At 43.2% G+C, this 22,901-nt stretch overlaps 2 protein-coding genes across 2 annotated transcripts; one reads left to right on the forward strand and one right to left on the reverse strand.

Annotated features, from left to right (window-relative positions):
* Positions 1-843: 843 nt before the first annotated feature.
* Positions 844-4,112, forward strand: LOC148791362 (laccase-15-like). The gene is made up of 6 exons (XM_088888683.1): positions 844-1,049; positions 1,257-1,408; positions 1,503-1,747; positions 2,162-2,290; positions 2,613-3,563; positions 3,699-4,112. The coding sequence occupies exons 1-6, from the start codon at positions 942-944 to the stop codon at positions 3,827-3,829; spliced, it is 1,716 nt and encodes a 571-aa protein (XP_088744809.1). The 5' UTR covers positions 844-941; the 3' UTR covers positions 3,830-4,112.
* A 16,520-nt stretch (positions 4,113-20,632) lies between these two features.
* On the reverse strand, positions 20,633-22,792 carry LOC104600015 (cytochrome P450 78A7-like). Its single transcript, XM_010262808.3, has 2 exons — positions 21,666-22,792; positions 20,633-21,542 (listed from the first exon to the last, which is right to left on the reverse strand). Exons 1-2 carry the CDS (start codon positions 22,653-22,655, stop codon positions 20,916-20,918), a joined length of 1,617 nt encoding a protein of 538 aa, XP_010261110.1. The 5' UTR covers positions 22,656-22,792; the 3' UTR covers positions 20,633-20,915.
* Between the last annotated feature and the right edge of the window lie 109 nt (positions 22,793-22,901).

The raw sequence follows: 22,901 nt of genomic DNA on the forward strand, positions 1-22,901 counted from the left end.
AAAGTGAAGCTTTTCAAATTCATGCTTAGTTTTTAACATTAAATTATAAAGTTATAAAGAGGATTTTTGAGTTTATAGATCAATTATCTCTTTGGTTGAGACTGTTTTGAGTTAAAACAATCATAAAATGTTTCCACTTGAAACATAAGCCATAGGGTATTTCTCACCAAACAGGATTCAAATACAAAAAGCGGTGATTGTGTTTAAACTTTAAGGAATTAACAATGTTTAACTCAAACTCAAAGAATTAGTATTATAGGTTGAAACACCAATGGTACTAACAATGTCAATAGTTGAGCCAATCAGGACTCAAAACTTGCAAATTGCAATCACCATTTGGCTCTTATACAAATTAATTGAGCTCATAAAAAAAGAGAATCATATGGTCTGTTGTCTGGAAATAGATATATCAAGCCTGGCTCATAAATAATTTTTTTGTAACGATCGACAAAAGCATGCATCATCAATCAATCAAAACAGTATTAATCATTTCATTCAATTTAATTTGGATGGTATTATGTGATTTGGCCAATACCATTCTGTCTTGGAGGTCTGGCTTGATGGTGATGGGCATCATTGACAAAAGAGAGTTACCTTAAAGCCATCTTGTGTTTGTGTGCAACAAAACAGATAACTTGGTCACAACTCACAAGCCTGAATCTTTCATTCCAATTGGTTGATGATTAAGACAATTACTTTCTATTCACAATATACATACATATGTAATGGATGGTAGAGAATCCATCACAATAGGGAAGAGAAGTTATTACATTAAATAGAAAATGACAAGCCCAACAACCGATCAGCTTCACCTAATTATCAGATTTTGTATGCTTGAAATTCAGATACAGACCTTCATTAACTATCTCTATATACATAAAAGCACAAAATCCCTTGTACAAGAGTCTGGAACGAATAAGGATTTTCTATCTACCAACAAAATGTGGCCAAGGAGGAAGCAGCTTCTGGGGTTGCATCAATTTCTTCTAGGGTTCCTTCTGTTAAATGGCCTCCTAAGTTGCAGAGCTTCGGTTCGTCATAGATTTGTGGTAAGTTAATTATCATTACATACTACCAACTACTCTGTAATTAGATGGAAGAGTGCTTCGACAAAATGCAGGCAAGTGTTATTGTATATTCCTTGCACAAGTTGATGCATGAGAAATCATCAATCTGCAATGATATAAACAACACAGACTACTTGTGAATTTATGTATATATCTATGGATGATATTCATCACAAGATTTTAACGTAGGTTAAAGAAGCCCAGTACACAAGGCTGTGCAGCACGAAGAACATCTTGACTGTAAATGGAAAATTTCCAGGGCCAACTATACATGTTCATAAAGGAGAAACCGTGATTGTCGACGTCTATAACAAGGGAAACTATAATATCACCCTTCATTGGTAGGAGCTCCAGACAACTTCTTCATGCATCTACATCTATGTTGTTCTCTCTCTCTCTCTCGTACAGATGACAGAAAGGGAGGTTGATTTGCAGGCATGGAGTGAGGCAACCGAGGAATCCATGGTCAGACGGGCCTGAATATGTGACACAGTGCCCCATTCAAGCCGGAGGAAAGTTTTGCTACAAGATTATATTTTCAAAAGAAGAAGGGACACTGTGGTGGCACGCCCATAACGACTGGAATCGAGCCACAGTCCACGGGGCCATCGTCATTTATCCCAAACATGGAACTACTTATCATTTCCCCAAACCTTCTTCCGAACAACTCATCATTCTAGGCATGTACCGACTACTATATATTTGTATTGATATTTGGCTCATTTGTAGGGAAATTCCACCAATTAATCTCTTCATTTCAAGGCTACCCACCTCGGTTTCCGACTATTTGATCAAGTAATGCACAAAATGAAATTGAGCTGAGACTTATGAGATTTGGGTCGAGCTGAATTCAAACTCAAATCTTTAGCTTGAATCAAGATTGAGCCTCTTAATTTATTGACGAATTGAGTTCGAATAACCAAGTATTCAGCTCGACTTGTCTCTGAATCCACTCCTAAATGAAATTGCTTTCTTTTTCAATGGAGGCCACCTAAGCTGCCATATACTTAGAGATTCCTGTAAACTCAATCGACCTAATCAACCTTGGAATGAAAGCACAAAGATCTCAAATGTTGGGTTTAATGGTGATGCAGGAGAGTGGTGGAAGGCAGATGTGATGGAGGTGCTTCAGGAAGCCAGTAAAACGGGAGGTCAACCCAATGCCTCTGACGCTCTCACCATAAATGGACAACCAGGCGATCTGTTTCCATGCTCAGCACCAGGTAGAAAAGCTTTAATTCCGCCAACTTCATTCAAGGGATCCGACTTTTGTCAAATCCATGACCCAGCCCAATACTATTACTTACCTCATTTTTATTTGCTTATTTACAATTGGAATTGGAATTGGAAGATATATTTATTTGTTTATTATTTAAAAGTGAGTGTGAATCTCACCATAAATGGACTTGTATCACATTTGGGCCCAAAATCAGGCTATGCACTTGGGCACTAATAGAGATGATCCAGCCCATAAGAATGGGCCCACTACAACTTCTTTGTAGTTTGTAGATGTTGTATAATTCTTACAGTTTTCCTTCTTTATAGAAACATTTAGAATTCTGGTTGAGCAAGGCAAGACGTATCTACTCCGAGTAATCAGTGCAGCAATGAACGACATTCTCTTCTTCTCCATTGCACAACATAGCCTAACAGTAGTGGGAACAGATGCGAGCTACACTAAGCCATTAACAAGAGACTACATTCTGATTAGCCCAGGCCAGACCTTCGACGTCTTATTACAGGCTGATCAACCTCCAAATCAGTATTATATAGCTGCCAGAACTTATTCAACTGGCCAAGGTGTTAGCTTCGATAACACAACGACCACAGCAACAATCCAGTACTCATCAGGCAATTACAATGCATCTGGGCCGCCCCCTTCGCTACCTGTTCTCCCTTATTACAATGACACAAATGCTGCAGTCAACTTCACAGGCGCCCTTAGAAGCTTGGCAAATGAAGAACATCAGATTGATGTCCCATTAGCTGTAGACACTCGCATTGTCACAACAATTTCCATTAACACACTTCCATGCTCGAACACCTCGTGCATCGGCCCCAATGGGACACGACTGTCTGCTAGCATGAACAACATAAGTTTTGTGAACCCATCAATTGACATACTAGAAGCTTACTACAATCGGATCACAAGGGTTTATGGAACAAATTTTCCGAGTCGGCCACCGTTTTTGTTCAATTTCACGGCCGATTCCTTGCCGCAGAATCTACGGACACCAAAATTGGGTACTGAGGTGAAGGTACTGGACTTCAACTCCACAGTAGAACTTGTGTTTCAAGGGACTAACCTGGTTGCAGGAGAAGACCATCCAATGCATCTACACGGATACAGCTTCTATATGGTTGGATGGGGTTTTGGAAATTTTGACAAACATATGGACCCCAAGAGATATAACCTTGTGGATCCTTCAGAACACAACACCATTTTAGTGCCCAAGAACGGATGGGCTGCCATTCGATTCCGGGCCGACAATCCAGGTAGGCTTTTATTCTCTACAGCCCACCATTTTATTTGAATTTTAGTTTAAGAGAGAGAGAGAGAGAGAGAGAGAGAAGCAGAGGTCATTGACACTGAGTTTGATCATTGATGGGCTGTGGTGTTTCGACTTTCAGGGGTATGGTTCATGCATTGCCATTTGGATCGTCATCTTATTTGGGGTATGAACACTGTGTTCATAGTGAGAAACGGTGCACAGGAAGAAGAACGTATGTTGCGTCCTCCTCCAGATATGCCTCCTTGTTGATTCCTTTGCAATTTCTTGGGACATCTCCAGATCTCCTTCGTTTGTTGGGTTCTTTTGGATCTGAGTTTACAGAATACTACATACATCCTTTTTGCACTTGGGCCTGTGGTTTGGGCGACATTGGCCCATTCCTTTTAATAACCGCATTAAAAAAGCATCTCATTCTACATAGATCCAAATGAACATGTTTGGATGAATTTTACACTTATCGCCTCGTTGTTTGTAGTGTAACTTCATTTGTAATAATACAAATGCATGAAAGTACAAGTGAAAAGAATGCAAATTCTGGTTTCCCCTTTCATTTTATGTTTTGTTTTACTTAGGGAAGCAAGCACATCCAATCAGATTCAAATAAGGGTATATCTGAATCTGATAGGATCTGATAAACATGGATCTGAATTTGAATCTAATGAAGAAATCGGATTTTTGGATCTGATCCAATTCAATTTGTTTTTTTATAAAAATTAATAAATTGTTAAAAAATAAAATATAACAATTTAAATAAAGAAAAACAAAATCTACAAGTATATTTTCAACTATTTTCATCATATATATACATATTTTTTATAAAAAGATAAATAATATAAATAATTTATAAAAATATAATATAAATAATATATTTATAAATAAATAAGTAATATATATCAGATCGAATATTTTCTCCGATTCGAAATGGGACTATCCGAATCCAAAAATACAAGATCGAACTTTGAATTGATCCAATCCATTTGAACCCCTTATTTAACTTCACCTGAACTGCATAAATATAAACCACAAGATCCAAGTTGCCCTCGAAGAGACAATCCCTGCGAGAAAAATCCTGAATTGTGGCTCACAAAGTTAGCCCGAGCCTTAGACTAGAGTAATTTAGCTTAAGGTTGAGATACATTTAATCTTGGTTTGTTTAAATATTTGTCAATTTATGCATGTTTAATTTTAGGTTTTGGGCCTCTACTTGTGGGCTTTATATGAGGAATCCCAAGCAGAAGAAAACCTGTTTTCATCTGCTTGGGCCTGGGCAGAGGCTTTGTTTGATTTTTGAACAGACCAAAACACAAATTTCGACCAAATACTATTTTCATGGTGAAACACCAGAATGTTCAGTTGATGAATACATCCTCAGTTCCTCACACAAAAACCTCCCTTAAAGTTTCTGACAATCATAAAAACCTCCCCTTTATTTTCACTTTAACGAAAACCTTTCCTATACTTTTAAAGAAATCAACAAAAACCTCCATTCCGTTATTAACACAGATGGAAAACGTTAGACCTTTGCATCAATATTTTCAATAGCCATTTTACCCTTTCAAGTGACGCTATTTCTTTACACTTTGACTCGTTCTCTCCCCCATCTTCAAAAGCCACACTCCCCCGTTCCCCACTTCGTCTCTCTCTCTCTCTGAGCTTTCAAATGCCCAATCTCCCTTGAGTTATGAAATCTCCGGTAATTTACAGGGGAAAGAATGGGCATAGCTTTTGAAACAGGGGAAAGAATGGATCAAAGTGTGAAAAAAGTTGCATCACTTGACTCCTAGAGAAAGGATCAATAGAGAGAGGGAGGGTAATTTACAAAATGTTTATAAACTAATGTACAAAAGGGTAAAATGGGTATTTGTATGGGTCTAACATTTTCCATGTATGTCAATGATGGAAGAGAGGTTTTTGTTGATTTCTTTGAAAGTATAAAGGAGGTTTTTATTAAAGTGAAACTAGAAGGGAGGTGATGAGGGTGAATTTGGCCCTCCAGTGAAATTGTGACACCTGGCACCTCATGCAAAACAAGTGCAGCCTCTTGACGACTGGGCAACTCGGCATAGGCAGCTCGGTACAGCTCGGGCAGCTCGGGTAGCTCGGCATAGGCAGCTCGGCACCTTACAGGTAACTCGGCATAGGCAGCTCGCCACAGGCAGCTGGTCACTCCGCAGGCAGCCTGGCGTCTTACGAAGAGCTCGCCACTTAGGGGCAGCTCGGCACTTATAGGCAGCTTGGCACTTAGGGGCAGCTCGACGTATCACAGGAAGATCTCCTGCCTGACAACTGTACCTGACAGATCCAGAGACCTACGCCCACGTCTCTCGCTAGGCAGCGCCGTGCCTGCCAATCATGAGAGCTATCCCTTGACTAGCAGAGCCGTACTCCGTAGCAGCCGCCTGCACCCGCCACCTCAGCTCTGAGAGTAACGGCTGCGGCAGGGAAATAGAGGCGATTACGCCTGACTTGACAGAGGCTGTTACGCCTGATTTGACAAGACACCACTATAAAAGGACTCTGACCCCCAAAGACAAGGGGAGAGAATGAAAAAATAGAGGTAATCTTTGCTCTCTAGCTCTCTCATTTCTCTCCAAGCTCCCTACAATCAGAATGCTAATTTAGGCATCGGAGAGTCCCCGCCGGGAAAATACCCCCGGGTCCTTTGATTCAGTTCTCGCAGGTCCCTCAGCTCCCGCCGCCTACAAAGGAGAAGAGATCACCTCATGCAGAGGGAAGTCGGGTTGCGCTACACTAGGGAGCTCCACCATCCCCTGAGTTACAGTGCGCCTAGGAGCAGGTCAAATGACGAGTCCACCAAGGTAGTTCACCATCAGGGAGCTCGTCACCAAGTAGCTCTCCACCAGGGAGCTCGTCACCAAGTAGCTCTCCACTAGGGAGCTCGTCACCAAGTATCTCACCATCAGGGAGCTCATCACCAAGTAGCTCTCCACCAGGGAGCTCGTCACCAGATAACTCTCCACCAGGGAGCTTGTCACCAAGTAGCTCACCACCAGGGAGTTCGCCACCAAGTAGCTCATCACCAGGCAGTTTGCCACTAGGGAGCTCCACCATCCTCTGAGTCACAGGCCACCTGGGAGCAGGTCAAGTGATAAGGTACATAGCCAAAAAATTGGTACGTGACCAGAAACGGTTACATCAGGAGGTTTTTATTATTGTCAAAAACTTTAGGGGAGGTTTTTATATTTGGTTCCGTTTACGTTTTTTCATTCAACGTTTGTACTTTGTTTGCTTGCAAAACCGAAAAAGGTAATAATTAAAACTGTTTATGACAAATAAGCGCCACTAGGCACTACATCAGCATAACAGTGAAAAAACGTCTAACCGTTTGAGAAAGCTTCAAAAAATAATTTCCCTAAATAGTAAATATGCACAAAAACCAAAGTCACATTTTGCTATTCTCGATGCATAAAAAAACAAAAGAGGAGAACTGCTGCAGTGATACTTATATGGCAACGTTTATTGAATAAGTACCCATAATTCCAAACATCGTGCTAATAACTACAGCTTTTTGCTTTTTGGTTGAATGGTTCATCAAGCGATCCAACACTAGACCACTTGATCAAACAAATTCTAAAATCATCTCAAGAAACCACTATAAAAGCTTAAACTGATAAGTAAGATCCCCGAATAGGTTTTATTCTCTAGCAGAAAAAAACCAGCTTTTATATCATTGAACTGGTTCGCAGAACTCTCCTCCTTACTGTTGTTTTTGCCTGTGACTGGTTCATTTAATACAATATACTATTCATCACCAGACGACCTAATTAATGTCTTTTTAGATTCTGGAATGCAACACTTCCCAACTGATGAAACACTGACGTAGTCAACATCTTTATATATAATCAAGCAAACCGTTGATGAAACATACATAGGACATTCAAACAATTAACGAATTAATTAAAACTCTGCCTTTCCTCCGACCATTTTTTTCTTATTCTTCTTCTTTTAATTTTTGCTTTTAAAAAACCAAAGTCATAATGTCAATAAGACAAAATGAATCGAAAGCATTGATTAGTCGGTGCTTACATCCTTGGTCTGTGAAGAAGTGCTCGTCCACATAATATAATAGGGTATGATTAATAAATGAGCAATACTTTTAGGTTGTGTTGTTCAGCTTGAACCCAAAGCACATTCCGGCCACATTCATTCAGATGAGTTCAGGCACCGCCGCACTGCTCTTTTCAGAAAGTTGTGCTCCCCAACCCCGACAGAAGTCAGAAGAGACCTCCATATCTTCCTTCTTTATTAACACTACAAACATATCTGCAACTTGCTAGATTTGCCAACCTTAACTTAATGGCGAGTCATTATCTATTATCCATTTATCTATGCATTAAGAAAATGAAATCTAGGGTTACCTGGATAGAGTATAGAGACCACCCAACCCAAGTAAAGAAAATCATCCACCACCCGGTTTTGATAGGATGTTATTTGATTTGAATAATTTAAACTATATTGGGCCTGGCAGCCCGGGCCCATTTAAATTTTAACAAAATCCAAATATGAATCCACCCAAGTCCAATAGATGGCAGATTAGATCAGCAATCATTGGTTTTAGCATATACTTGGCTGAGTGGGATAGGGGGAGAGGCTGGGAAAAGGTGAAAATAAATCTTGAAATTAAAGCTAAGGCAGGTGTCCACCTAAGGGTCGTTTGACATGGCTAAGATTGCTGAACTAACATATTGTTTTGTATTTTATAGATAAAATAATAAGCCATTCAGTTTAGCGAGATTTCAGCATAGTCTAAAAAAGCATTGTTTTACTCTCTGTTACTTGGATGAATGATAAATTATTGATCCCACTTTTTTTTGGGTAAGTAACCCACCTTTAATCCTACGAGGGTATGAAAGGAATAAAAGGTTGATGGGGTTAATAACAAAGTGCATACAGGGGCCATTAGAAGGTTTTTAAAACTGGATCGGAGTTGAATGGTCCTATTATTTGGTATGAATGAATGGCCTGTTTTAGTAAAAAACGGTCAAAAACCATTATTATCTGGGTTGACGATTCAATGATTCGACCATTTACATTAGGGATTCGCTGACCAAATCAACGGTTTTGGCCAAAAAGCAGTTTTAGAGTAAAACAAAACTAGTCAAGTGACCAGTTCCCAATTTTCTCGGGAACAATACTGGTATGGAGAGCCTATTGCAGCAGTTTAAAGTTTAAACCTGTACATCCTCAATATAAGAGATGTCTTACAACCAACTCTAATGATACTTTACTTTGTGTTTTGACATAAAACAGAATTAATGGTAAATTACAAAAAAACTACCTTAGGTATCTACCTAGTGGGTAGTGATACTTTTTGCTTTGTGTTTTGACATAAAGACCCGGTCCCCTTGAACTTCTAGATTCCATCATTTTGCCCTAATTGTTAGCATTCTAAATAACTTGATGGAATATTTCAATAAATATTTTTAAAATCATAAACTACCTTTATATTATTTTATGAGATTTTTAAAACCATAAACTATCACATTAATTTATAACATAATTATTATCATTTGTCAATTAAATCCAAGGGCCTAAGCTAAGAAGAACCAATCTCGAGAAAAGTAGAAGAGGTTTAACCGTTGAACATGAAACCAGAGAGATAGAAATAACCAACAATCGGCCGGGCATATTTTTTAAAATCATGAATTGGAATTTGCTGTGTCGAACGTCGTACAAATTAATAAAACATGGAAACGACCCTGATTTTCTAAGCACCATAATACGATCTGGTGTATGTATAATGTATGGATGGTTAGATTGCTAGCATGCTCATGCAGTCATTGAGCAGTTGCAGGAATATGGTGCGACCACTGTGAGACAAATGTGCGCGAACTCAAATAAGTAAAGCACAATGCATGCATGGACGGACGGACCTTCAGTCATTCACCAAACAAACAGCTAAGGTATTGTTTGTAGAAGCGTTTTAACATTTTTCGCGTTCCTGATAAATAAATCAGGGTTGCAGTTGCAGTTGCACCCAAGAAGGCAAGAACCCTCAAGAACGTTCCCATCGAAACTCAGTGTCGATGGTAGATAATGTGTTCCCCAAATGTCTTCTAACGAGCCTAGGGCCGAACACTTTGAGGAGAGAAAGTGAAATCCCATCCGAAGAAGATTCGAAATGTCAGCTGGAAAAGCCTAGAAATGGGGATTATTTATGTATTGACAAGTTGCAAGTAGAGTTGAGAGTTGAGACGACACGAGACGCCAGACATCATCATCACTCCAAGTCCCAAAGCTTGATCTAGCTTTTCAGCTCTCTACCTCTCTCCAATTTCAACGAGTCACAGGTGAGGTACGGAAACGAAACTTGTCCATACTCCATACCAAAAGCAAATCTTTTAACCAACGCAACGCAGGAAGGAGTGAGTCATAATAGCCAATATTAGTGAAGGACCAGGGCTACCCACGATGACTAGAATCAACCAGGTGACATAAATAGCATTCCCACTGCTCGGAGTAGATCTGCTCCTCACGGGGACTGTTCTTCTCCCTGATTTTCTTTTATTTTTATTTTTATTTTTATTTTTTTGTCGTCAGTAGTCTTATTACTTTATATTTTGAATCCCTCCAATGTCCACATGTTTGGAATCTGCCTTGGACAAGTGTTCTTGACCCACTTCCATCTGCTGCATTGGAAGAATTGAAATTGGACAAGTTCTGGGACCCACTTCCATCTGCATTGGACAAGTGTTCTTGACCTCCGGTCTGTAACTGTTACTCCGTTAGGCCTTACCCTTACCCTTACCCCCTGGGCCCTGGCCCTGTTAGAGATGAATTGAAATTGCATGGAGGCGTCAACGGTCAAAAGGATTTGAGATTTGACTATCAGCACTGCACAGTCAGCACTTGAATCTCTGTATCCATTTATGGCATGGGTTCTGGAGCCTGGAGGGGAATATGGGTCACGGTCACAGTGTCGCCAGAGAGGTTCAGGGGTGCTCCGCTGGGGTGGGCGCATCTCCCCATTCAGCGTTTTGTGTGCTTTCTTGGAAATCTGACCCAGTTACCTTTATTCAAGTTTGGTTTGGCATGGCACTCTGTCGTCCACGGAGATGGAGATGTTACCGCCGGAAAACGAAACATCGGATTCCAGGTTAAAGTTAGGGTTATGGGGTTCATTCTGGCTGGGTGGTGGGACTGGGTCATGCTTTAAACCCCCTCACGCCACCTGCTTATCTCCCCTTACATGTCGCAACTACACGACGATCGACCGACCAACATATGGCCAGACCACTTTTTCCAACTACCATGCCACCAGCTGCTACATGCAGGCTTTCCAGAGATGGTCCCCGGGGGCGGGCCACTGATTGGATGTAACCCCACCCCACAACGAAGAAAATGCCAAGAACCTACTACAATATAATATGTTTTAATTAACTGTAGTCCAATACTCTCTCGTCTGCAGTCTGCTCCTCCACTGCAGCTCATGGTCATGGCTGATGTTATAAGCCCTGTAATACTGTGAAAGTGAAACATATCTCAGTCTCCCAGTTAGCTCTCTCTGCTAACTGGTACTGGGTAATCTTCAGATCAGAGTTGTGAATAACAAAAGAAGCTGGACGGAAATATTTAATAAGAAGAATGCGAGATGAAGGACTACAACTTTAACACCTTCCTGTCGTTATATATAGTTTCTAGTTCCAATGAATATAGCTAGTGCAATTAGTGCTAACAATATATCTTTAGATTCCGTTTATCTTCAAACATTAATTACTCGCTAACATCATTTGATCAGTTCCACTTCTGTGCAAGACTCACACAATCCACAAAGCCCTGCTCCAAGTTCCAACGGTTAACCATTATGGGATGGGACAACTGCGTGATGAACTAATTCATGGATGGATTCATGGATAAATTATTGTGGTTTGTGGATGGGTAACCAGAAGAGATCCGAAGTGTTGTTATTCACTACCCAGAGCACTGTCCCACCGGGATTGGGCAGTGATGGTGACGATGGAGTTGCATGCTTGCAGTTGCCTAACGCTATGTCACGGGGCTAATTTGCAAGGCCCCGTGCGGCACTCGAGTGGATCGATTAAGACTAAGAAAGCAAACAATCACATACAAAAGGTAAAAAAAATGGCATGAATTAGTAAAAAGACACTTTATATTATAATATATGGCAACTACAAACACACAAGCTTGTGTTGAGGGGACCTTGTGCTTAACCTTTACATAGTCATGGCACCACTCAACTACCTACCTCCCCTCTAAGAGTAGCTTAAACTTTTGGCACTCTGATAAAAGATTACATGAAACGATTGAAAATTCATACTATATAATTATAATAATGCCATCGGCAATCCCCCCATACAAAGTACACAAGTTGCCCCACCCAAGACACACTAGATGACACTCAGTTGGCGAGACATGGGCGCAATGAAGGCACTTGATGGCGTGGCAAAATTATTACTTGTGACAGGCTCCCCCACTCAATTCAGTCTTTGTCCTTAAAGATCAGCTTCAGCTTATGGCTTCAGTCTGATGTTGGCGAAGGAAGGTTCCTCTGTTGCTCCACGAACTTCTTCTCTTCCAAGGCCTGGGCAGGTGCTTGGATAATAGGTTTGAGGACAGTTAGGATGATGGTGAAACCTATGGCTAGGTCCTAAGTTAAGTCCTTGGGTAGCGGCTTGGAGATAAGTCATGCATGGCTTAGATTGGTTTACACTACTAGCTAAGGTAGGGGTTGGTGCAAAAGATGAATTTTGGTCAAAAGGGTGTTGGATACTGAGGGGTGTCCCCCAACGATCTCTCCTCACCGGACTACTATGTGGGTTAGATGGAGGTCAAATGCCAGAATGGCTCCTAGAGCAAATGGGTGGCTCTCTCTTCCTAGGGTAATAGGTACGGCTAATGTTGGAGTTGGCCTTGGGTCTTCTCTTGGACCCGTTGGTTGAGGGCGCTCGCGTCTTCTGTTGCGGATGAAGCTTTTGCTGACGATGTGGCGATAATGGCACTGTCTTCTTGCAAGAGATGTCACGATCACTTCTGGCTATGGCGATTGTGGTTGCTACTGCCAAACTCTTTGGTGTCCCTTGATGTAGAGGTGGAAGATGGAGTTGCAAGGCTGAGACATGCTTCTTCTTCAAATCACCAATGGTACTTAGGTTGACCATGCAAGGTATTTGCTCATCCATGATCAGCAAGGTGTTGAGGTGAGGCGCTGATGCAGCTTTCACCTGGGTCAGAAAGTCCATACCAAGGACGACAACGAAGTCATCTAGTTGTGCTACAGAGTGGTCAATCTCCTGGTTCCAAGTGTCGACTCGGAATCCAACTCGATGAGCCATGCCTTCGATGGGTTTTGCTCCTGTATTAACAACTTTGAGCTAGCTTGGCTCTCTTGAGATGGCCAAATTAAGTCTCTTGGCCTCCGCAATGGATATAAAATTGTGAGTGGCCCTTGTGTCAACTAGGGCTCGGATTGGCTTCCCGCCAAGGTATATGCCAACGTATCTCAGTCCTCTCTTGACTGAGGTGGGCGGGTTGTTTGGAAGTAGCCCCTTTTTTCACCATGGCATTGAAAAGTTGTAGGGCTCCCACTCTTGGCGCCTGTGTACTCTGCTCCCCGTCGCTTCGCTCATCATCACTCAACTTGGCAATGAGGGCATTTAGTTTCTCCCACTTTGGGCAGTGTTTGGTCAAGTGCTCCTCCCCACCAATATAGCAAGTGGGAGGACGTGCTGGTCTCCCTTGGTATCTGTTGTTGTAGGAGTTTCGGCTTCCTTGTGGCTGCTTCCCTTTGTGGTACTCGACTAGCTTGCGGTGGAATGGCTGCTTCTCCTTCGAGGGACTTGGTGGTCTATCACCCCCACTCAAGTTGGTGGCATACGGGCTAGATAGCTTGCTTCTTTCATCATCCGACAGCCTTAATTCATTAAGTTGTTCGGCCATAGCCATGGCAGAGGCAAGATCTTGGACACTACATCGCTGGAGCTCGAGCTCGGTCCAAAGCATAAGGCCAACCATGAAGTTGAACAATAAATCCTTGTCTGACATGTCTGTGACTTCCAATGTGAGGGCTGAAAATTCTTTGACATATTCGTGGAGTGAGTCACCCAGCTCTAGAGTTTTTGATGAGGGCAGATTTGGCCCTCCAATGAAATTGCGATATGTGGCACCTCGTGACAACTATGCAAAACCCAGGCAACAATTTACCAAGTTGGTGTCCCACCCGGGCACTGGCCTAGCCGGCCTAGCGCGAACTGCACGCGGCGTACGGGCGGCCTGCACGCGGCCTATGTGCTGCTTGGTGCACGGCCTGCACGCGGCCTGCGCGCTGCCTGGCGCGGCCTGGATCAGCCTGGCACATGATCTAACCTGGCTGACCTAGCCACCCATAAGACGCCCACCGATAATCTCGGTATGCATACCCCACGTGCTCGGTAGCTCACCAAAGAGCTCGCCAAGGAGCCACGCAGCTCGGTAGAGCTCGCGACAAGGAGCTCGGCATAGCTACCCCGAGCAGCTCGCCACTTGTAGGGGAGCTCGGTACAGAAGAGTAGTTTGGCATGTCGCAGGAAGATCTCCTACCTGACAACCTGGCCCAGACACCGACCCGCCGACCTGACAACCTGGCCCAAGCGCCGACCTGGCCGCCTAACACAAGCGCTAGCCTGACGACCTCGAGGAGTTCACCACCGTACCCCGATTCTGACGGGATGTGACGAGTCTTACCGTTTGAAGCCTTTTCACCCACCTAACCCACGAGGACTCCAGTATATAAAGACCTCACACCCCAAAGGGGAGAAGGGATGAAAAAGGATGGTAACCCCTGCTCTTTAGCTCTCTCATCCTCTAATATCATCTTCAAGCACTCTACTATCAGAGTGCTAACTTAGCCATCGGAGAGTCCCCGCCGGGTAAATACCCCCGGGTCCTCTGATTCAGTTCTCGTAGGTCCCTCAGCTCCCGCCGCCTACAAAGGAGAGGAGATCACCTCATGCAGAGGGCAGTCAGGTTGCGCTGCACCAGGGAGCTCCACCATCCTCTAAGTTGTAGACCGCCTAGGAGCAGGTCAAATGACGAGTCCACCATTAGGGAGTTCGCCATCAAGTAGCTCTCCCCCAGGCAGTTCGCCATCAGGGAGCACGGCATAGTTCTCCCCAGCTCGGCATAGCTCGGGCAGCTCGGCATAGCTCTCCCCCAGGCATTTCGCCATCAGGGAGCTCGGCATAGTTCTCCCCAACTTGGCATAGCTCTCCCCCAGGCAGCTCACCACCAGGGAGCTCGTCCCCAGGCAGCTCACCACCAGGGAGCTCGTCACCAGGTAGCTCACCACCAGGGAGCTCATCACCAAGTAGCTCACCACCAGGGAGCTCGTCACCAAGTAGCTGTCACCAAGTAGCTCACCACTAGGCACTTCACCACCAGGTCAAATAACGAGGTACTTAGCCAAAAAAAAAATTGATACAACACAAAAAATTGGTACGTGACCAGAAACGGTCGCATCAGTTTTCATCTTGCGACGAGCGAGGTACTCCACGTTCTCTAGGTAGAATTGTCTCTTTAGCTCTCGCTTAAAGTTGGCCCATGTGTGAATGGTACACATGCCCCGTTCTATGTCAATGCTTCTTTTGTGCCACCACAACATAGTGACATCAGTCAACTACATTATAGTCGTATGTACCTTAGCTGATTCATCAATCACACTGGCTGCGGCAAGGTACTAGTCCATTTTCCACAAGAAGTTGTTGAGCTCCTGGGCATTGTGTGCACCCGAATAGGGAGTTTGGCTCCCTAATCTTTATGTGGGAAGGAGTGTGCACAAAGGAGGTGCTGGTTGAATTGGCAATGGCCCTCTTCAAGATTGCACACTCGACCTTGAGTTCATCTAGTTGAGCTTGGGAGTCGGAGGAACAAGCGGCTGCCTTAGGCTGCCCATTCTGCTTTCATTTCATTCAATTGGGCCTGGATGGCCATTGGGGAGGACATGACTCTCCTCCATGTTGCCCACTCGTTTCTCATTTCGTCGAGTTGGGCCTGAAAGTTGCCTAGCTTGTCTTGAATGTTGGAGTGGGATGAACTTCCTTCTTGTTGGCGTGCGGTGCTGCAAACTTCATTGAGTGTCCCATTAAGCATGTCATGGACCTCATCAACAATACCATTCATGCGGCCTTCCACCTCTACCACCGCACTCTCGATGGCTTCAACATTTTGGTGGAGCTCATCTACTCGGTCCCGCATCCCACCCACAGTGGCTTCACAACGTAGCACTCGTAGGTCGATGGCGGAATGCTTGCCTTTGATGTGCGGGTCCTCGGTGCTTTGTCCTTGACTGTGTCATCGGCGGGTGCATTGTTCGCCTCATGGGATAGGGAGAGTCAATGCTCGATCTCCTCCATGATGTCCTTGTTATGCTTCATTATGTGCTTGCATCGCAGGTCAATGAGATAGGAATGAGCTTTGGCTCTAATACCAACTAACTATCACGGGGCTAATCGGTGAGGCCCCGTGCAGCACTCGAGTGGGTGGAGTAAGCCTAAAAAACAAGCAATTACACACAAAAGGCAACAAACATGATACACGAATTAGTAAAAAGGCACTTTATATTACAATAGATGGCAAACATAAACACACAAGTTTGTGTGGAGGGAACCTCATACTTAACCTTTATACAATATTGGCACCTCTCAACTACCTACCTCCCCTCCATGAATAGCTTAAGTTTTTGGTACTATAACAAAATATTAAAAAATATATTAAAATTCATACTACATAATTACAATAATACCATCGACAATAACCAAAACAAAATACACAAATTGCCCCATCCAAGACACACTAGATGACACTCACTTGGCAAGACATGGGCGCAATAAAGACACTTGATAGCGCGGCAAAATTGTCACCTGTGACAGCTAGCAATCATCTCCATATCCAGAATCCGGAGGCCAAAGCTCCACCACACTAACTAGTAAGTAGTAACCCCATTCTCTCCAACTTCACATAGGATGAATTTAGGTTTTGGCCCGGCACCGTACTAGCAAGCTACAGGGATGCAACATAGCTTTTACAGCACACAAAAGATCGCAATCTTCATCCTCCTCCTCTCGTCGCAGTCTCGCAACGTAATAAATTCTTGAAAATGACACTTTTAGCTTTGGAGATACTTATCCTCTGAGGACGGTACGAAGTTCAAAAAGTGTTTGTTTCTTCTTCAATCTCTCTCTCTCTTGGAAAGGTTTCAACTGCATGTCAAAGCCAAGCACAAGCGAAGAAAGGTGAAAACAGTGTAGGAACTGGGCAACAGCAGCCAGCAAACGAGTGTGGGGTGTGGGGTGGGGGCTGTAGAGTGAGTACTGGGTAGTCAGTTAAGAATAGGACAGATCGAAGATAAGAGACAAAGCTCAAATCCCGATATGCTTACAGCCCCCATTGGAAAACCACGTGAAAATGAGCAATTATTTCTGCACTGTTCTCTTCCCCCTTAATTTGAGTCCAGTTAGTCCAGTAGAAGGTCGGTGGAGAGAAGACTAGTCTCCAGTCTCCAGAGGAAGAGGGCCTTCATCTGAACCACGTCCCTTACATTATCATTTATCAAAGCCGTGCATGAAGTTGAACCGTGACCGATAGGATTAGGCAGGCAGAAACAAGAGCTGGTTGAGAGTTGAGACAGGTTCTGGTTCGGAACGGACACAGCTTAACTGAGCAGCAACTGTCTTTATCATGTGAACCATGTACCTTATTAATGTCTTGTTTGTCACCGTCCAATAAATCCAACTCTGATAAGTGATACCCAATACCCCATTCTTCGATTCAGTAATTTTTGTTTCCCTCTCACTTCTCATCACTATGACTTTTGCAGTAAATGGCATTCGTAACCACTCTTTCCCCTTTCAATAGTTTCAACGCTGCGTTGTCAATGTGGAGAATCCTCCCTGTCTGATTCTCATTGTACGTTGTTGTTGGAACCCAGAGACAGACAGAGAGAGACAACAAAAACAAAAAATTTTAACAGTGTTTGGGTACTTTGTAGAAGCTACTTTCTTACCTACACAGCTACACTTACACTTGGAAGATTACACTACACTCTTCAAATTGTTCACACACCAACATTACTTTAAGATGTAAAAACAAAAATCAATTCTGATTTTAACACCCATCCAATTCCAATCTGCCAGGCCAATGCTCCACCATTTCCTCGCCCCACAATTCATCAAAATTGCATCTCCTGTGTCGACCTCAAGACTCAGTTTGGAAGGAGTACAAATACAAATACGTACAATACATGCAAAAAATGTGGTTTTGTACTCCACATATTTGTATTTGTACTCCTTCCAAACTGAGCCCAATAGCTTAAATTTATGCACTAATTCAATTTGTAGGGTTCATCTTCAAGATTTATCAAACCAAAAACCTATTAGGAAATTGAATACATGAACAAATTAACAAACTATAGAACTAGCTAGAGAACTGAATAAGTTCCTTCAAGGATAAAAAGATGTTGCATATATGTGGATGTATTTGTATCATAAAACACTGGTTATTCCATTCCAGATATATGCAGTTAATTGTGTTCTCCTGTCTAGCAGATATTCTACATTTGGTACTAGCTACAGATTTATTGCAGTACCGAATGTTCTTTCCCTAATGCAAAAGTGGTGGATATAATTTCTAGGTGAATTTTAAAGGAAAAACGTTTTCACAGGTTCGTTTTGGATTTTTGACCCCGGATGTTCAATTTAATTTCTTTTTTCATATTTCCTATTGAAAGTTTCTTTTATAAAGGAACTTCTGATTTTCAACAATAAAACCAGAAAACAAAACTCGGGTCATATAAAGAAAACAAAGCGTGTGTTTAGAACCATGGGCGTTTAGCTATCACATAGGTGTCACTTCAGTATTTTCTTCATCACATGAATCATACATAGAGACTTGCAAAATTAGACTTCTATTTATGTGCACAACTACTTATTGGGGGAAGCTTCCCAAAGGGGAAGTATTTATTCACTGTTTTATTGATATGATCATTCAATAAATGTCCATGGTTCCAAACACATACAAAAAACGGTCACGGTGATATTATTTCCTAAGATACAACAAACTGCAATCCTCATGCCCAAAATAAAACTTCCACCACTTATATTGAAACAAGTAGCATATATGTATAGAAGATATTTCCAATGTACAACTCAGATGCTAACATATTATTTGTTTTTGGGAGATATATTCTCAATATATATACATTGATATGGTCATTATTGACCAACCATCACACATGCTGCCCCCATCAAAGGGCAATCTCATCATCTCACAAGACTTGAGGGGTATAGGAGTTAATATGGGGCCTTTATTATGGGTGTTAAGACCTCGATGGAGTCCTCATTAATAGCAGAGTAACATTTGGCCATGTAGGTCATGCCTTAGTGGGTGTTTGGCATCTAACACAACCTAACAAGAGATTTATTGGATTCAATTCTCCCAAGATCATGCTCACACTTGATTTGTACTCACTTGCAACTGTGTATTGGGAATATTTTTGTACTTATTTGTTTTTATTTATGGGAAGATATTTCTAATGCATAATTGCAAGTGGCTATAAGAAGGGTATGAACACCGTCTTGTGAAGACTGAATCCAAGTTCCTCCTAGCCCTATAAGATGTCAGCCAGCCATTTCTTGTACTACTCAATTGTGAAATGATTGGTTCATTGTCGATTCTCCCCTGTTGCCATTTCTCAAAAAACACTTCAACCTAAAAGCTTAAACTGTTATATGAAATCCTCCCCAAAAAAACTAGTTTTTTATTCTCTAACTTAGACTTGCAAGAAGAAAGGGAGATTTGTACAGCGCTTGGTTGGGCAAGGAGGATAGTGGGATCATAGAAGGTGGGAAGGGCAGGGAAAGGAGATAGGGTTGCAAAGGGATTGTATGCAATCAGATTGAAATTGCTTTCGGGTATAGAATAGTATAGTTAAATTAATCTAAAAGAATATCAAAATATTTATATAATAATCTATTATTAATAATAAAATGAACTGAAAATGACTTTAATATTCTATTTTTATAAACCACAAAAATTGAAAATTAATTGCATGAAACTTAAAACCATCCTCGCCGTAGGCGGTAGACTCGCACAGTAAAAGTCATCCCACATAGGGACAAAACCCATTTGGACACGTTTCAGCATCCCAATGGTGTGTACTTCCTTCAATTGTTTCCCTTTTTTTACGGATGTACTGAACTGTACACGTGTAGAATGAGGGACGGAAGGCGGAGCAGTGGAAGGATCAAGGCCGTACATACAGGATGATGCAGAGAGTGGCAGAGATAGAGAATCGTGATCTCCGGCTCCGGAGATCTCCGGGTCCCCCCACTCCCCCGGTGCCGGTGATGACGCTGCCAGTGTGGGTGTGGCATTCAAAGTTTCTCGTGGTCATGGACGCGACGATACCCACCTTTGGGATCTCAACTATTAAGCCTATTACTTTCAATTCTGTTCCGAGTTTCTTCTTAATGCGCATATGGCGCTTGATTTTTGTTTGGGGCTATAGAGTATAGATAATAGAGCTAGAGCCAGTGCAGGAAGAAAGAACTGGTTAGTAGTGGGGTTTCCTTTCCTCTATCATAAGTCATAACGAACGTCAGTCAAAATAAGTGCAGTTACACAGCATTCGGATTCTGCATCACTGATTGGCCAAGCACCAGGGCTGCGCAGTGGGCAGAGGCCAGAGGGATACGTATAGGCCATTCGGCCCATCACCACCCACATTTGACCTAACGCGATTGTCGATACAGAACCTACGCCAAACGCCAATCGCTGCCTCAGAACTCAGAGATGGCGCACGCGAGAGGCGAGACATTTTAAGTTTGTAATGTACTCTCTCCTCCTCGTAAGGCGTAAGTGCAAATCAAATGCATCCATCGCTTTTGAATGTTTGTTTGACAGCTAATGTACAGTAGTTATCTATTACTGATTTCCACGTAAGTTGGCCCACCCCAAAATGTGGGGTCTATTTGTCCTCCTATTACCCCTAAGACAACAAATACAAAGAGGGGAACATGTTAAGGCTGTTACTCGGTGTGATGCATATAATAGAAACATTTTACTATTTATGAAGAGAAGAAAACAACATTCCTTACAAGACCACGACTTGATATTAATTATAAAGAAACCAAACGGTGTACTTGGATACATTAGTCCCCCCATCCCAGTACTTACCACGCCAAGCCCTAAGACTAAGACTCCTCATATATACTTATATCATGCAAACTTCCATATAGTTTATAAAACCTATATATATATATATATATATACTTCTTTTATTTAATAATATTAAATATATATATATATATATATAATAAAAAGCTTAGAAGTTGACGACATTCCTCGGAACAGCCACAGCAGAGAGAGGCTTCTTCATCTCACAGGACAGTTTCAGCATCTCGCTTAGGTCAACTGGGTTCTCGGGGTCCACCACCCATTTGAAATTGTGGACCAGCTTGGCCACCCACAGGCTCACCGTCACCAGACCTAAGTTCTTACCAGGGCACACCCTACGCCCAGCACCGAATGGGGCGAGCCTCGTGTCATTGCCTCGGACATCGAGGTTGATGCCGCCTTCGCTCTCCACGAACCTCTCCGGCTTGAAAGCCAGAGGATCCTCCCAAACTTTGGAGTCGTGGGTGATGGCCCACATGTTGACCATAGCCACGGTGTTGGCGGGGATAAGCATTCCGTTGCTTAGCTCTACGTCCGACGTCGACAACCTGGCCCATGAAAGCAACGGCCCTGGTGGGTGAACCCTAAGTGTCTCCTTCACCACTGCTTGAAGGTAGGGTAGGTTAGCCACGTCTGCATCTGTAACGCACCTGCCACCTACGACCATGTCCAGTTCGCTTTGAAGTTTGGCTTGCATGCTCGGGTTCAGGACCAACTCCGCCATGGCCCACTCGGTCAGAAGAGCTGTCGTATCAGTTCCCCGGAAGATCATTTCCTGCGTCAACAACGACAATTTTTAGTCGATTCACTCACTCTCCGATTCAATTCGGCAACTGAAATTAAAGCGAAGGAAGAAAAATATTAATAATAACATTTAGTTTGGTTTGGAGTAACAAACCCAAAGAACAGCAACCATGTCATCCTCTCCGAGCTTCTCTTCACCGTCGAGAGAGAGAAGAACATCAACAAAATCGGCGTTATCAGAGACTTTACCACTTCCACGCCGTCGGTGTTCCTCAATGATCCCACGGACGAGCTTCCTCACTCTAGGAACAAGAGCCGAGCATCGTTGGTTAATACGGAAAGGATCGTATAGGTAACTCAGCCACGGCAGATAATCGGACCAGTTAAAAGCGCCCAGGAGCTCAAACCCTTCCTTCACCATCTCACGGAGCTCTCTCACCTCTTCGCTATCTTGCTCCACATCGTACCTCTTGCCAAATACACTTCCCATGATATTGTTAAGCGCTGCAGCTTGAAGGTGCTTGCGCAAGGTCACGGCACCACGAGCAGACTGCTCCCTGGCTATGCCATTCAACATGGCAGAGCAGTCCATCTGACGGCCTGTCTCGTGAGCTGCAATGTGCTTTGGTGCGAAGAGGTGAGATGAAGCAATCCGCCTAAGAAGCCTCCAGTAAGTGCCGTTAGGAGCGAAGCCAATGGCTCGACTAAACATAAGCTTCTTAGCAGACTGTTTAAGGGGGCGGTCGGCGAAGTAAGGAGACGTCAAGATCTCCCGTGCAGTGTGTGGGTCGGAGGCAACGACTACCGGGGTGGAAGCCAGGCTAAAAGCCATGAGTTGGGTAGCGCCTAGGGTCGAGGCCATGGAAGCTAAGGTTCGATGAGCCAGGCCGCGGCTCAAGCTGAATAGGCTACCAAAGACCGGAAGGCCTCGTGGTCCAGGGATTGAAGCACGTCCCCTTTGATTCCTCCCACTTTTCCAAGCAATCCCACCAACGGCAAATGCCCAGGTGAGAAGCCCAACAGACACAGAAGCCAGAAGGACAGCGAGCAAGATCAACCCATCAAATAAGTTTCTGGTTCCAAGAAAAGCTGGTAGTGTAAAAACCCACCAACTTGTATCCTTAGAGACCAAACCCAACTCCATAGGGGGAGAGAAAGAGAGATGAAGGGAGATAAGAAAGAAGTGGAGAGAGGGAGAAGAGAGGCGCAGAAGGGGAGAGGAGAAGAGGATGTGGGGGTGGGTTGTGGGGTAGGCTAGTGGCTTAGGCCCAGACGTGATGAACCCTGAAGAAGGGGATGGGAGTTAAATAAGCGAGTGGGGAGGACAAGTGAGAGTGAGGGAGAGAGGACGGAAAAAAAAAATAAAGGCTTAGTTTCACGTGGGAGAGGG

Source organism: Nelumbo nucifera, chromosome 5, assembly GCF_055504915.1.
Source record: "Nelumbo nucifera cultivar China Antique chromosome 5, China Antique-T2T, whole genome shotgun sequence".
Classification (NCBI taxonomy): domain Eukaryota; kingdom Viridiplantae; phylum Streptophyta; class Magnoliopsida; order Proteales; family Nelumbonaceae; genus Nelumbo; species Nelumbo nucifera.

Excerpts from the sequence above, each read along its gene's own strand:
- LOC148791362 (XM_088888683.1), top strand. The coding sequence starts at position 942 with ATGTGGCCAAGGAGGAAGCAGCTTCTGGGGTTGCATCAATTTCTTCTA. Across the intron at positions 1,050-1,256 it reads CGGTTCGTCATAGATTTGTG|GTTAAAGAAGCCCAGTACAC; the intron begins GTAAGTTAATTA and ends ATTTTAACGTAG. Across the intron at positions 1,409-1,502 it reads TATAATATCACCCTTCATTG|GCATGGAGTGAGGCAACCGA; the intron begins GTAGGAGCTCCA and ends GTTGATTTGCAG.
- LOC104600015 (XM_010262808.3), bottom strand. The coding sequence starts at position 22,655 with ATGGAGTTGGGTTTGGTCTCTAAGGATACAAGTTGGTGGGTTTTTACA. Across the intron at positions 21,543-21,665 it reads ACATGGTTGCTGTTCTTTGG|GAAATGATCTTCCGGGGAAC; the intron begins GTTTGTTACTCC and ends TTGTTGACGCAG.